The sequence below is a fragment of the Bemisia tabaci genome, chromosome 1 (genome assembly GCF_918797505.1).
Source record: "Bemisia tabaci chromosome 1, PGI_BMITA_v3".
NCBI lineage: Eukaryota > Metazoa > Arthropoda > Insecta > Hemiptera > Aleyrodidae > Bemisia > Bemisia tabaci.
The window spans coordinates 15,798,701-15,814,912 of NC_092793.1; the positions used below are offsets into that span (position 1 = coordinate 15,798,701).

The 16,212-nt window shown below is 38.0% G+C and overlaps 1 protein-coding gene across 1 annotated transcript; it reads right to left on the reverse strand.

Moving 5' to 3' along the window:
• Positions 1-636: 636 nt before the first annotated feature.
• LOC109040362 (uncharacterized) lies at positions 637-13,122 on the reverse strand. Its single transcript, XM_019056281.2, has 7 exons — positions 12,512-13,122; positions 10,916-11,030; positions 9,204-9,300; positions 8,180-8,240; positions 7,303-7,368; positions 6,136-6,233; positions 637-5,091 (listed from the first exon to the last, which is right to left on the reverse strand). The coding sequence occupies exons 1-7, from the start codon at positions 12,584-12,586 to the stop codon at positions 4,857-4,859; spliced, it is 747 nt and encodes a 248-aa protein (XP_018911826.2). The 5' UTR covers positions 12,587-13,122; the 3' UTR covers positions 637-4,856.
• Positions 13,123-16,212: the final 3,090 nt, after the last annotated feature.

Genomic DNA, 16,212 nt, shown 5'->3' on the forward strand with positions numbered 1-16,212 from the left:
GACCTAGGTATACCATTGGGAGAGATACCTATTAGAGTCCCCTTGGAGCCTTTCAGGAGGTGGAAGACGGTGGGAGAGGAGATCTGGCGACAGTGCAATTACTGGCTTGCTGCTCTCATTTTGCGTTCCTCTAAGAAACTTGCCGTGAGACGCAAGGGAGAAAAACAGAGGGAGGGTTGCAGCTGGGTGCAGTGGAATGCATTCTCTCTTGTCCCGTTGTCTTGCATTTCCGGGGCACGCATCAGTCTTCCCGATTCGAGGACTGATGAGCGTGAGTGGTGCTTGGGACATATCATGAGTGGCTTCACAAGAGCCACTTACGGTTTGCCAACGGGTCCTCCCGGGGGGGGGGGGGGGGGGGTTTCAAGGGATGCTCTCTCGAGCGACAACCAGGGGTTCGAAGAGACGAAACCAACATAAGTTGGCCCTCAGGGGTCAACTTCTTCTGTTACTTCTAATGCGCAAAATGTAGGGTTGGGTACGGTCGTCAAGTTCTTAGCATATTGCGTTTGTTTTTCTTTTCCTGTTCTTGTTCGGTTATCACTGTTATTATAGTCTAGATTTATTCGTTCGTTATTTATTCATCATTATTTTCCCTAAATTTATATAATATCTTGTGTGTGTGTGTGTGTGTCACCGGCTGTAGCACATGATCCTTAAAATTTTTTGGGCGAAAATAGGACCCAACTCGTACGTCCCTAAATTTACCCTGCTAATGAAGAACGCCGTATGAACATTCGAGAGTTGCCAGCTTTCCTTCGATAAAACGTTTATTTTGGAGGAAAGTTATAAATATAGGACTTTTTGGTGGAATTGCGAGCAAAATTATTTGAAAAAGTTGAGGGAAAATATTCATAAGTTTACCAGGTAATTCGTATTTTATCAGAGGAAATTTGGCAACGCCTGAAGGTTCGCACGGCGTTCTGCCTTGGGGAGCTTGCAGCTTAATTTCAAGCATTTTGGTAATGGAAATCTTTGAGTATTATGACAAGAAAGATTTATACATCGACGTTTAATTTGAAAAAATCAGGAATATGAAGACATCACTTATTAATCTACGTGATCTTCTACTAACACCCAGGTAGTTAATTTCGATCTCCACGCAACTTGTCTCGGTATTTATGAGGGTGCATGTACGCATGTATACAATCGAGAGTTAAGGGTGAAAGTGCGAATGAGGTAGCGTATTTACTGTAAGTAGTAGAAAAATAAACGACATAGAAAATAAATACAACAATAATTACTATACAATAACATTTTATCATAAATAAATCATTTTATGCATTGGGTACAAAAATAAATAGTAAACGTTATTTGGTAAATTGTAAAGAAGAAGAAAATGTGAGGAGATTTCTCGGTAGCATGCCACTAAAGTATACTTGTGCATGAAATTCGCATTCGGGTAGGAATTTATCATATAGGGTACACTGTATGCATTTTTAGTTCCTTTATGAAGCTGTATCTCCTCTCAAACTTATGTAGCGCCGTAGCTGCCCTGCGCACAGGGATGACAAACTTGAATATTAAGGTATCAAATCACTAAAGATGAATCAGATATTTCAAGTATATGACATCAAACATATTTGGATACGTATTTGAACCAGTGACTTTCCATGTAATTTTTAGAGAATAAACAACATGATGTACCAACAAGAAAGTTTATTCTCAAAATAGCACCAAAAATACTCTACATTGATTATCTACAAGGCCTGACATATTATCGATAAAAACAAGACCTCGAGTCGAGACCGACAACAGTACATATAAGACAAACAAGGAATAGCATGGAACATTTAAGGGAAGAGAGCAAAGTTCTGTGAAAAAATATGAGCTCCGATTTAGTTCTTGAACGCTAGCAAATCAATCAAAGGTGTGTTTTGGACAATTAAAACGTTCTTTTCCGCATGCCTTCAATGAATGATTGATGTACACTGATGGAAAAATTGAAACCTAAAATTAAGCTCTGAACAACTTTAAAACTCTTGAAAAACAACGATTTCTCGTGGAAAAAATAACCGCCTCGAGAACTTGCTGAGAGCTTCGTCCATTTCTGCACAAAACCCTGAGTATGGACGATTAATAACTCAGGTATGTTTAAAATTTTGAAACAAAGCTCTCCGACGACGCTGCACATGCTTTTTGTGAGCTCCATCCGCAAATCTAATATTCTAACGATGACTCATTACAGAGAATTGAAACAAAGTTCATTCGCAAACTTTGATACACTTAGCGAATAAACGTCACAACAGCATCAAAATAATTGAAAGTTTCCTGTTTCTTGAAAAAAAAATGTGAATCAGGTAAGATTTATTCTTCAAAGAGAGCTGATAGGATCAATTTTGATCAATTTTAAGGCAATCTTCCGAGATTTTATGAAGTCTTGCCAACTATTTAAATTCTCTGAACAACATTTATTTAATCCCCTAGGATTTTCTGAGAATGACGCCCCTATATGAATTTAATTTAACTCTATAGCACTAATCAAATACATAGCTCTTGCCTTTATCAATTTAGTTCTTTTTCAGATTGACATGGAGGAAGTAACTGACAAAACACACTCATGAAACTATCATGTTTCAATGAAACTTATTCTTTTTCCTACGAAATATAAAGAAACATTTTTTTGTCGCGAGCAATCGGCAATCGTTAGCAATTTGCCAATATTTTGCGAGTTGCTCGTCAAATTGCAGAAATTTGCATCGGCTTAATGAGGGCTCCATTGGTGAGAAAAAAGAAGACTTTGAAAAATCCCGGCTGAGAACGCCTTCAATTCTTCCTGATACTTTCCGCCTTGTCATGCGGTTAGTTTAGTTGCCTACCCGGACCCAACCCAACTCGTTTAATTAGAATCAGCACAACTACATTATACGTTGCCTAATTTCCACCATGTTTTACGTTATTTTACAGAAAACTGAGGAACATGCAATCTCGCAATCTTGTGAGTATATTCTTTACGATTCAAGATAAATTCGCGGATAGTTTCAAGGTGGAAAGTCGTCGAGTTAAATGTTAAAATTACGAGTATAAAATGTAAAAACTTATAATGCAGTTGTGCTGACTTTGGATCTTACCAATTCCAGACATTATAACCAACTCCGGTTTTGTTATTTCATCTCCGTATTTACGTGTTTTTCTATTCATCAAGAATCGCATGCAAGTTGCCAACGATCGCTCATTGCGTTTGACACTTATACATCATTATTCAGACTAAACATTTTTTAGTGCTCTGTGTGAGAATAAAAGTGAAATTTATGTTCAATGAGTAAGTCACTCCGTATATCCTGTCAAGTTGATTTCTTTTTGCTGAGACCATAGGCTGAGAGTGCTTTATTTGACAATATATTTGATTCGATTAATGGCAACTCTGTCACATACCGCATCGCGGAGGCCGCTTAAAATATGCAGCCTCGATTTGAACAAACCGTAATGGCGCAACACCACGTACTCGGGATTTCCCCGACCATGCAGGTTTCAATAGGACTCCGCAATATTTCTATTTCCTTTTATTCAAACTCATCCCAAAGTTGAGATTTCATGGTTATGAACTTAAAGTGGATCTTTAGCACTTTGGAGAAATATTCGATAGCAGATAGATCAATTAATAATTTCCAGATTTTAGGGCATCTTGGTGCCTTGGTTTTTGGTGCACAAATACCTAACGTAACACAGCGGATAAACTCATGAAATTTTTGTGCAATACGTTGACGTTATCTAATACTGAACATCGTTACCTACTAAAAATATTTTTATTACATACATCGTTGCATCATTTTAAAAAGGAGGCTCTCTAATTTTAGCGTGAGTCTCGACAAGTCAGGCTCTGACATGATTATAAAGCCTTGCAAATAATTATGCCCCTACACAAATTGCTTTGCTTAACGATATCTAAAGAAAATTTTACGACCAATCAAAAAATGTATCAATCTATACAATATGATTCATGTCTTGGACGCAACTGAGGAAAATATCAGATCATGGTGAATTATACGTGCGCTGTTGATAGTGAATAGTAACTATCTGTTACCTACTTAAAGATACTATAAAAGGAACTTTCAGTTGGTAAATGCATTGACGATCACAATTGAAGCATTTACTCTTCAAAAAAAAAAAGAAAAGAAAAAAAGGGGGAAAATCCCTGGCCAAACTTACAACCATCTCAAAGAATGAAGCAGAGCAGATGAGCAGCACACTAACAAGGGGCTCTATACGAATGATCGAGAAGTCTCGCTTTTGCCTTGTTCTTACCCAGTGAAACCTAGCAGAAGGCCAAACATTTCAATTCGGCGTAAAAAATAAAAAGGGCATTCTTATTTGAAATAGGCTCTGCTAGGCTGTTAGCCGACTGTTCTACTTTTTAGATACCGCTGATCGACTATTTCTTTGTGTGAATGTCAAGTCCCGATTAGGTATCCATGCTTGAAGCGCGTATCTTTGAGCGTAAGTATCCACCACCACGCTTGACATGAGATTCTTTAAGAATCAAAAAAATAAGTCTAATAACGCAGTGGCAGACTTATCGTTGATTCCCAGACGGGGGATCGTATATAACTTCATACCAATGTTGCAAAACTGACTCAAACGGATCAATTTTTACAGACATATGGTAGAGCAGTTTCTCTCCATTTAGCTGATTTTTGCGTGCAGTCAGAGAGACAATTAGTGAAATTTTCACATGGAAATACCCAGAAGTTTCCTAGTAAAAGTTCAATATGCGCATGGAAATTTCGCAACGTTGAAATGTGTTTACGCTCCACCTGGGAAACGACGTCACGTCGGACCCGTAGTTGAAAGGCGCCCTTACTTGAATGTCAAGTTGGGGCGCTGACTAGAGAGAGGATGCAACGTCACTGGTGACGTCACTGTGGTTTCGTCAAGAATTCGTTGAGCAGAAGCAGGGCAGCGTCTTTGATCTTGAGACCGCTTTCAGCCGCTTTCAGGGAGCAGATACAGCCGGAGGGTAGCAAGTACACTTGCTTCGATTCCACCCCCTCCTTGTCCGTCATGAGGAGATGCGTGTAGACGTATCTTTGCTTGCACAGAGCTTTGAAACCGGCCGGCATTTTCTCGCTTGACGAACAGGAGCCAGATTGTCTGTAAACCGAACAAAATTACACGTCAGTATACAGTCGTAAATATTTACAGTGCATTATTTTGTCAGGCCGATCATCGTGTTTGAATTTAGTGCGTTGCCATGAATGACTCTGCCTAATTCCCAATTTGAAGGCGCTTTTTGAACGACTAAGAACCATCAATGCATAATATCCATGATACACGATCTAGCTATGAATAGTCAGTGATACACCGTGTATATATATTTTTACACACCCTGTAGGTATTTCATAACAACTGGTGATACTGGTAAATAACTGATTGCTCAAATTTATGACCGATTTAGGTAATGCGCTCCTTTGTCTTGCTATTTTTCATTTTTGGGCGAGTGCAGGAATATATGGATCGTCATGATTTCCGTCGTTGTCAGAGAGATTAAATGAGAGAGAAGTTCTTAATTCTCTTAACATCTGTTTCGGTGAAACATCCTCTAAAGAGTATTAATACTCTTTAGAGGATGTCCTTCAGATGATTCCTTAAGACGCTAAATAATATTCTCAGATTTTTATGGGTATAATCAGCGAATCGCGATGAATATTTATCCATAAATTTTTTGCTTAAGGCTTATAAATACATCCTCACTGCAAATATTAGCTGGCAAACAACTCAAAAAACACACATTGCAAATCCTAACGAAACTGCTAAAATCAAGTTTCGCTCATTTTGAATGGGTAGCCACATGGAGCAGTGGCTGGCGTGGCGTGAATAGCGATACATCGATTGTTATGCCATTTATACCTATGGAAAAGGATCGATAAACAGGGTGTTCGCAGTGAACACCTTCATAATCGATTCTTTACCATAGGTTCAAATGGCGTAACAATCGATATATCACAATTCACGCCACGCCACCGACATGGAGCGTGTTGACGCGTATTAATTTCAGCCGTGCATGGAGAGGATTCCCCGTTCTCAGGTGGAGAATTCCACTTTCAGTTTTGCACGGAGACGGGTTTTATTGCTCATGATGTAATAAACATAAAATCTGATTTTCGGGGGAAATTTTCAGTAGTTACAAATACTTACACACACTCCTCAACTTCTATTCCTGATTTCATGGTGTAAACTTTGCTTTCGCCCGAGACATCGTCGGTTTTTGTGATGTTGGGATAGATGAGTTTTTTCTAAACGAAAACAAAAAACATAGCACTTAGGAAAAGTTTTTCGAGACGACAAGAATGATTGACATTCAGATTGAGCAAAAATTCATTACGGAGCATTGCACCTGTTCGAGTGACATTTGAGCTATGGTGGTGCGCCCTGTGGGCTATCAGTTTCTTATTCGACAATTTAGTTGTAATACCTATAGGTAAATAACTTCGCTACAAAATAAAATAAAATCCCCACCCCATCTGATTAAGAAGTTTGCTATCCTTCTTTTACCTCGTCTCTTAGTTAAATAGTTCTAAACACCAATCATGACAGTGCAAACTCATGTTCATGTTTCAATTCTCTGTATAAAAAATAAATAAATAAAAAATATGATCCTATTTGCTGTGCATTTCCTTTTTATAACATATCAAAATACACCAATGCAATTTCAGTGAATTTTTTTTTTTTTTTTCAGGAATGAAAATTATCGGAGATTTTTTAACATTGCGATGGAGGCGATTTTGACTATGACTACAGTCGTACAATGTCTCTACTTTTCAATCCGCATAAAGCATACAAACAGAGCCATTGATGACAAATTTAATATCTCTTCAGAACACGAATGCAAAAAATAATTGGTTGAAAAAAGCCTCTTGAAAAATCAAAAAAGGGTTCAATTTTTGGTTTGTTTTTGCTTATTTGTGGCTGGATCTATAGAAAGGGACCGTACCTTCCCGAAAAAGATAATTTCTATAAGCTTTTGCAAACATTCCATGTTTTTCTCTACAACCTAAGGATTTCTGCTTTGGAACTTCAGGACTAATATCTCCTTCAATTTTTGAGATTATGGGGTCGGATTTGAGCCGAAATTTCCAGATTTTTCTCCGACATGCACTTATAAAATGTCGAGGAAAACTTTTTCCCGGAAGATAAGGTCCCTTCTTACAGATGCGGTCACAATTTTATCTAACATTCTGAATGGTTCCAAAAATCCCTTTAGCTAGCATTCACTCCGCTCACGGCTCTTATATATTATGCTTGCTAATTATTTTTTGAAAGGGAAGGATTCCTTTTATGGCGTTATGAAAAAGTTATACCCACCATCGACTTGCAAAGTGGTTCCTTTTCCGGTTCATCCATGACATCAACTGGCTGAATTTCAACTTCCTGCGAAACGAATGAAAGAATACGGAATTACTGACACTGATAGGTGTGACAGATGTGCCAATATACTCAATTCTTTAATGCAAACATTTTGCCGTTTGTTTTGTAGCAAATTAAAATTATCTTGGAGTTGCATTGGCCCAAAAAAAAAAAAAAAAAAAAAAAAAAAAAAAAAAAAAAAAATTAATCAAACTAATCTTGAGGAGAAAATAAGAAGATTGGAATGGCATGCTCGCACAGTGAAATGTAGACTATCGCTTGAAAAAAATTTTACTCTAACTTTTACCGTTGATTTACGGTACAATCGGAAGATTAACATTTTGGGTACAGTAAAATTTTCATTCATTAGTTTGATCTAATTTGATAATTTACTGAATTTGCTTCATGTTACTTAATAATAAGGTTCATTTTGACCCATACCACGCTCTTGCATGTCTGGTAGTTTAACCCTGGTTATTGTTTGTTGTCTCCTTAATTTTAGTTGATTCTGAAAATTGTATTACGGCAAATGTGCTTGTAACTCCAGTTGATTTTGAACCAGAGTGATATTACTTAATTTCTTATACAATTTTACGCTCAATTCCTAACAAACTAAAAGGAGAAACTATCTCTTGAATGATTGTAGGGATTTAATACAATTATACCTATGTCAACTATCTCAGAACAATTTTGATTGATAACTATTTGCTATGATTAAAGCTATGTAAGGGCTCGAGATGTTTGCGTTTATCTACGTTTGAGAAGTATGAAAATTAATCGAATTTAAGAATATAAGAGTTTATCATGATTTGAAAAAGAATTAATAAAAACTTACGTATTTTGAGTCGAATTGTCTTTTCAAAGCTTCTTGCATGAACATTTCATCTATGTGACTACTGCAACAGTCAGAAAGAGAAATTAGTAATCCTTGAATTATATTCTCGGTATTATGATTATTATGGCGTTTAATCAAAATATGATGGTAAAATTCCATCACTTTGGTAATCACCCACTTCCATAAAATGGATTCAATGAATATAATTAGATATTACATTCGATAATTTTTGAAGCATCACTTCTGACATAATTCGAAACTTATGCCTAGCTGCCTCAATAATATAGGGGTTTTGAAGTCTTTACGCCTTCAAATTTTCTCCGGTTTCTCATAATTTAATGGCCTCCTTCGAAAAGTTATATTTCCATTAAATTTTTACTTTACATTTTAGTTGTCTTGCTGATTTTTGATAGAGCTATTTCAGAATTACACGATGACCCTCTTTTCAAAAGGAGAGGCTACCCTAAAAAATTCACTTCTATTAAGCTGTGCGATACAATAATTCGGCAATTTCCAAAGTAGCCTTTTAAATTTTAAAATAACTACAGGAAAAAGCGAGAATCATTATACAAAACTTTGTTATGCGGGAACTAGCAAAGTATACAATCTATTCAAACCCAAGTAGCATTTTTCAACGGAAAAATCGCGATTTCTTGCGGTTTGGTCGGCGATAAAATCGCTAAGATCATCAACATCTGAGAGATTGTCCTCGATCTTGTTGCAATAAAATCGCGATTTTATCGCCCGGCAATTTATCGCAACAAAAATCGCGATATATGGCGATTTTGTCTCGATTCTATCGACGAAAATTGATCGCGATTTTATTGAACAAAAATTTGCGATGCATGGCGATTTAATCGCCATAAATCGCAATTTTTTATTCGATAATATTGCGATAAATTGCCACCGATATAATCGCGATAATCAACCGATAAAATCGCTATTTATCGCGATCACTGCTACTTGGGAAGGTAATATCAAATGCAAAAAAGTATTCTTGTAAGAACTGTGGGAGGAAAAATACCTAGGATAGTCCTTAATCGTTTCGCAAAACGTTGATCCATTGGCGCAATCTGCAAAGTCTTCGGCTTTTGGAGTGAAACGAGGAGAACCTTCGGATCCTGTGTGCGAGAAACAATAAATCAATGATAATTATATACATCAAATTCCTTTTTAATTTTATAAATAGTATATTTTTATTATAATTATATGCATACGATAGACTTTCATTAGGTACGTGCACAGCACGTAAACACAATCAAAACTATAAATATAAAGCTCTCTGCCTGTTTCTAACGACTAATAAAGCTAAAAAAATTGCGACTATACCGTCAAAGAGGATTATTTTCAGTTATTTAAGTACTATCATTGGATGTTTAATAAAAAAATAAAATCCATTCCACCTTGTCTACTTGAGTTGAAAAGAGAGTGAACCATCCGATTAGCAAAACGCGCTCGACCATTACGGCCTCACCTTTGAGAAATTCTGTATACGCGTGAGTTGATATGAGTGTAAGACAAATTGCCTAACTTTAGGAGTAATTTGAAGCTTCGGATGGTCAATCTAGGAACCATATTAGCATAGGTCCCATCCATGGGCCGCGGAAAAAAAAAGGGGGGGGGGGTTAAGAGGAACGAACCTCCTGTGCGGACATTTTTGCCCCAAGGAGAAATGTTGTAAAAAATATTTAGATATAGTATTATTGATACTTCATAGAACAATATTTTGACTTCCCTGGTAAAAATTGGCGATAGGAGCTGCGTTTCAAAATACCATAGGAGTTCTTATAGCCGACTGAAGAAGGCGATAGAAAATCATACAGCTGGCTGTAGAAAGTGGAAAAAATCATACGGCCGGGCTACGCGAAGCGATAAAAAATGAAACAGCCGGGCTATAGTTCCTGTCGCCGGGCTTTACTCTTTATCGCCTGGCTGTTGTTTTTTCGCCATCGGCTATAAAAGGCTATAAGAAATTGTGTAGAAATTCGTGTGCTTTGTAAATCCTTAGTTTGTACGGAATCACCATAATATTTACAAAACGCACATTATATATTCCTTTACTACATATTTGTTTTCATCAATTAAAATGAGAATAATCCATACAGAGTGTGCAAACATTTCAAAGTAATGAGTTGAACAACGCTGACTCCACGAGATTAAATATTAGAGCCTAACACAAAGCGGAGCGGCGGCGCACTGGCGCCTACAAACCTAACGGGGATACTTCACGCATTGCGCAATGCGTGAAGTATCCCCGTTAGGTTTGTAGGCGCCAATGCGCGTTTCGCGCTGACTGCCCGCCCGCCTCGCCGCGCCGCAGCGTACCACGGCGCTTGAAGCAACTATTTCACACCAGAGGTATTGCACAGTATCGTATGAAATTGAAGGCGCTCCAATATATTAGGAATGGCAGGCATCCTTCAAAAGTACGGAGCTTTCCTCGCAAAATAAATCAAGATACTACGGCCCAAAAAGAGAGCGGTAGTCCAAAAACTCACTAAGTCCTAGCATCTGTAATTAGTAACGTGTAGCATACACTTTATCGTCAGACTGTTGCTTAATCAAAAATTTAGTATCTGCCTGATTTGACAAAAGTGCTTGCGATAGGAGAATATATATTAAGAAAATAATGCCACGTGAAAAAAACGGCATGGAAAATCTCAATTAAATATTTCCGATGGAGGAGAAAAGCAACTTGCGTATTTATTGGACGATAAAAATATAATGATTCATTACCGAGCGACCTTGCTGCTTTTGACGAGAGCTTTTGCATCAAAACATTCAAATTTTCCGCTGGCTCACGGGGAGAGGCTGGGACGTCAGCTTGGGGGCGGCTCATCGCGAGATTCAACTGAAACAGAAATCATTTCACGTTTTAAAATTCAATAATGACCAACTCACACTTACTTGTCAAGCATGATGATTTGACACTTCGCTAAATTTAACACACAAATTATTACCATTATTTTGATATACTCTTATCTTTAGAATGAACGTTTCCAAGTTAGCTTTCAAAGCTATCAAAAAAAAGGAAAAGGAATCAAGTGGCATGAACTTGGAACGGAGGGAAATGTGCTCGAAGTTTTCTGATCTTTGAACTTTTTACTTATTGCGGACATAGGTAACCTAAGTTCAAAAATACTACCATACCCTAGTAGCACTGCTTGCAATAATTTGTAATAACGTAATAAAAGCATTGCTACTGCATCAGAATGCTGTGTATGTTGCATATCAACTGACTGAAGTAGCACTTATTTCTGAAATTCATGGATAAATAATATTGAGCCAATTGCAGATTTTCTTTGCATTGTATTGCAGCCTATCTCTCGGAAACATGGAGCTCATTTTGTTGATTATTTAAAATTGGTATGTACTGACCGAATGACGTAAACACATTGCAATATCGTCATAAAAAAAATTCAATCTAAAATCGAAATCTTATTTCAATTTATTCTCTGGACTGTATGCAGAATACACTGCGTGAGAGCAAATGAAAATCACAACGAATTAAATGATTAAATCGACCATGAACTTAGCCAGACTCAGAATAAATGCATTGATTGTCATACGAACTTTTTCATCTAAGGAAATTTTTTATTTAAAAAAAATCTGACCTTGCAAAATTGATTCATTTATTCGTCGCAAAGTGAAATTGCAAGTGTAAACTAATTTTCTGTATGACTTTCGATCAATAAGGTTTGTCCGTTTCGTTCATTTATAAAAAATAAAAGAGAGCGTAAATTTTAAAACGTAAAAACGCGATTGAATGGGCTTATCAATGATAGGCTTTAAATACTTTATCTGGAATTGACACACACAAATTCCTGTAAATATTTAACCCGGTCATTATAATACCCTACATTTTTCCCTCACACTCACACTGTGTACACACTGTGCACGTCGTGGCGTTGATATTTACAAAATTACGAACGAGATATAAAAAAAAAAAAAAAAAAAAAAAAAAAAAAAAAAAAAAAACACGACACGATCTTCGATCTTTCCATTTTATGGGGGGAAAAATCCAGTAATGTACTATGCACAATGGCATTTGTATTGCTCTAATAAATGTATTCCTGTAGGTAATAAAAATACTAAGAAAGATTATTTAAGTGTATGAAACAAACATTCCAATAGTAATTGCGCATTTGGATTCATGGTTGTCGGAATGAATTTTTGTCGTCAGGAAAATTTCCTCGAAAAAATTTCAAACTAAGAGGCATGGCACTAGTACCACCACACACTAACCAACCTAACTAACCTAAACTATCAAACTTATCAGCACACCTATAAATTAACAGAAACCGATTAGTAATGTAAAGGAATTGTACGTACCGACAACAATACGCAAAAAAAAGTGGGCACTGCTTGTCGCACGTGCCTATGAATCTGTTCCGGCAGCATTTTCATCCAAATTAGACGCAATTTTATCAAAACAGGATTAAACGTTTGAATTTAAGTCAAAACATCGACCGAAAACGCACGAAAACAAAACAAAACATAACAACTGATAACACAGGCAGAAACTCCGAGATCACAAAACTTATCATCCCATAAAAATCACGAGCGATTCCGCCACCAAAAAACACTCAACAGTTACGCAAGTAATAGAGAGTAACATTCCTAGACGAAAATAAATATATATTTTAATAATTCGAGCACGAGTTTATTCGCGAAGCGCGTCAAATTGGGCTTTGAGCATGAGTCGCGGCGGAGAACTGGGGTTGGCGTTTTAAAAGCGCGGCACTTGGAATCGCGGGAATCCTGTCGAGGGCGGAGCCGGTTTAGTTCGTCAGTGTCAAGAGCCGCGTAACTGGAATCTGAGATGAACCCTGACACCCGTAAGAGCACGCGCTAACCATGGCTCATACGGAAACGTACTTGCTGCTCTCTTCCGTAACGCAGCAGCGCGAGAGAAATCGGCGCCCTCTCTCTTCTCCGTCCAAAAGCTGATGACTGTTGAGCGTTGCGACTTACGTTGCGTCGCGTCGTACCGTGGCACTATGGTCTGGGGGCGCCGAATTGTGGCCATAAATCAGGAAATGATCAGAATATCATGAAATTTGGTGTACTTATGTTTTTTGGGTCGCTGAATTCAAATTTGACCTTAGTTTTACAAAATTCTTAAATCCAAGATGGCGGCAGGCCCTTGAAACCAAAAAATTAGAAGAAAAGCCAAAATATGATTAGAATACCAAATTGAATGTCAGTTTAATGTTTTGAAGGTTGTCTCCCTATAATATGAAATCTATTTTTCAATGATCAAGAGGTTATCAGGGCAGAAGCCCCAAAAATACGTATTTAATCCAGAAAAATAAGAGGAGAAGAAATGATTGAAATTGAATCAAGTCAGTACTATGTTTTTCGGTCTATTGATCCTGACTGGAGCGTAAGTTAAAAAAATTGCACATTCAATATGGTGATATTCGTGTTAGCAAGACATATGGCATTAGCCCTTTAGGGCGCCCCCTCCCCGAACCAAAAATTGTCCCTAAAAATTTTCATTTCTAGCGATTTTTTAAAAATAATTTACTCTTTGATCATCAAACCCTGCTAGCAAAATTTTCTAGATATACTCAATACTACTTAGACCTAAATAGCTTTGACATTCTTATACTCATTGGAGGCTGTCAACCATTCTGCGCTGATTTTCATGGTTAGAATTATTATAAAGATTCTAGGCCTAATGAATCGTGGCCAAAAATCCGATTTTTGAAAGTACGAAAATCTGGCAATCGAGCATATAATCCTTATCTACATCCTTTAGTAGGTGTGAAATGACCTATCAAATCTTATGTAATTGTTTTTACGATCAGATATATGGTGGCGAACTTCACATCCTCCGAGGTAAGTAAAGAAACGTGAGAATTTAAAGTGCACGTCATCGTGTATTGCCTTGTGTCGTTTTGTGATAAGTTGGCGTAGATCCCCGATCAAATATGGAAAAGAAAGGTGAAAGTAAGTACTTTTTGATGGTTTAATCGTTTTTAGTATTAAGATTGATTTTATGACCACCATGAGACTCCAAAGTTTTGTCCTAATTTAGGCAAAAAATTGCCTTCACCTTAAGTTTTAGTTATCACTAACACGAGCTAACACGTTCTTATCAGTGCAAGAATGTAGCTCATATGTTCCTCTAACAGGATATCATAGGTTTTTTTGCATCTTTTTGCCTCTGGGGCCTTCAGACCCAGACCCAGATCAGACCCTAAAACCTTGCGGATTACCATTCTCGGGTTGCCTAGCCAGGAATTGAACTCGGAACCTCTTGATCTTAAAGCCAGCACTCCAACCACTACGCACCACAGCGGGCCGAGTTAATAAATTTGTATTATGTATACAGGCTGAAGAATAAAAAAAAATACCTAAGTTTTATCCACCATTTGTCGTTTTTCCGGAGAAAATATTATTTTGCTTAAAAATGAGGTTTTTTGCAAAAAAACTTTATTTTCCGGAAATCTGGCAAGTGCTGGAAAAAAACTGATATCATTTTCGGATTCAGCAGCCAAAAATACATATGAATCACCCTATATCAAACGTTGACCTTGTCTCATCTCTCTTATCTCCTTCTGCAATGAAATCAGATTGCGCAGAAAATCGTATAAGTCCTTCACTAAAATGACCAAAAAAGGCCCCAGAGGCAAAAAGCGGCAAAAAGCGGCAAAAAAACCGATGATATCCTGTTAGAGGAACATATGAGCTACATTCTTGCACTGATAAGAACGTGTTAGCTCGTGTTAGTGATAACTAAAACTTAAGGTGAAGGCAATTTTTTGCCTAAATTAGGACAAAACTTTGGAGTCTCATGGTGGTCATAAAATCAATCTTAATACTAAAAACGATTAAACCATCAAAAAGTACTTACTTTCACCTTTCTTTTCCATATTTGATCGGGGATCTACGCCAACTTATCACAAAGCGACACAAGGCAATACACGATGACGTGCACTTTAAATTCTCACGTTTGTTTACTTACCTCGGAGGATGTGAAGTTCGCCACCATGTATCTGATCGTAAAAACAATTACAGAAGATTTGATGGGTCATTTCACACCTACTAAAGGATGTAGATAAGGATTATATGCTCGATTGCCAGATTTTCGTACTTTCAAAAATCGGATTTTTGGCCACAATTCGGCGCCCCCAGACCATAGTGCGTGGGTGCCCGTGGTATCCCCGATCGGGAATCAATGACTCCGTTGTCGCCAGACGAAGCGTCGGCCGCCCGGAAGCCCCGCTCCTCACTATGACGCGAGGAAATCCCACATTCCCACGGGTTTCCGGTTTTACTGGAGCAGAACTAGCGCCATGCGTGCTGGTGATCTGATTCATAGCACCTATAGCTAGAGAGTATTATACCGTGGTTGTACCGCTCTCTGATAAGTTCACTGCTTTTAGGCCTAGGGCCCAAAGTGAACAGACCCAATAAGCGAATTTTATTTAAAGTTCCGACCCTCTTAGGGAAGTTCTGTCCCGGGTTTGTCTCATCAATCACCACACTATCTCATCACCAACACCAGTGGACACAGTCGTTACCAGATTCGATCAATCAGGTCCATTGTTTTTCGACGGTTCGAACCTTTTTTAGAACCACCTCGTGAGGGGTACCACGATACCAACGTTGTGATTCGTCAGTCACCGAATCGGAAGTTCCGAACTCAAATAAAATGGCACCTTGGAGATCCGGCACAAAAGTAGTACCAAACCCCTAAATAAAATTCGCTTAATTTGGATGAATTCGAATTTTCGAGAGAGAAATGAATGACGCCATGACTGAGCAACTTGTTTGTTAGGATGACGGCAGAAAGGCTGTCAAAGAAGATGGGGTGCCTCCTGAGAGGAGGCAAAGTGGACGACCCGTGAGAGGGTGGCGACAGGGGCGACAGGGGGTTTTAAATGAAATGACGGAGTGGCAACTTCCTACAGGGCTGTGGGAGGACAGGGTATTGTGGCGGTCAGACGTCGCAGAGCGCCAGAGAGCGCTGTGAAACCGGTTCTTATGTATGTATGGAAGTGGGAGAAGGTTTGAACAACATG

Bases quoted from the DNA above. Each gene is read 5' to 3' on its own strand.
- LOC109040362 (XM_019056281.2), bottom strand. From the start codon at position 12,586: ATGAAAATGCTGCCGGAACAGATTCATAGGCACGTGCGACAAGCAGTG. The intron at 8,241-9,203 runs GTATTTTTCCTC...TGACTGTTGCAG, and splicing joins ACGATTAAGGACTATCCTAG to TAGTCACATAGATGAAATGT. The intron at 6,234-7,302 runs GTGGGTATAACT...GTTTTCGTTTAG, and splicing joins AACCACTTTGCAAGTCGATG to AAAAAACTCATCTATCCCAA.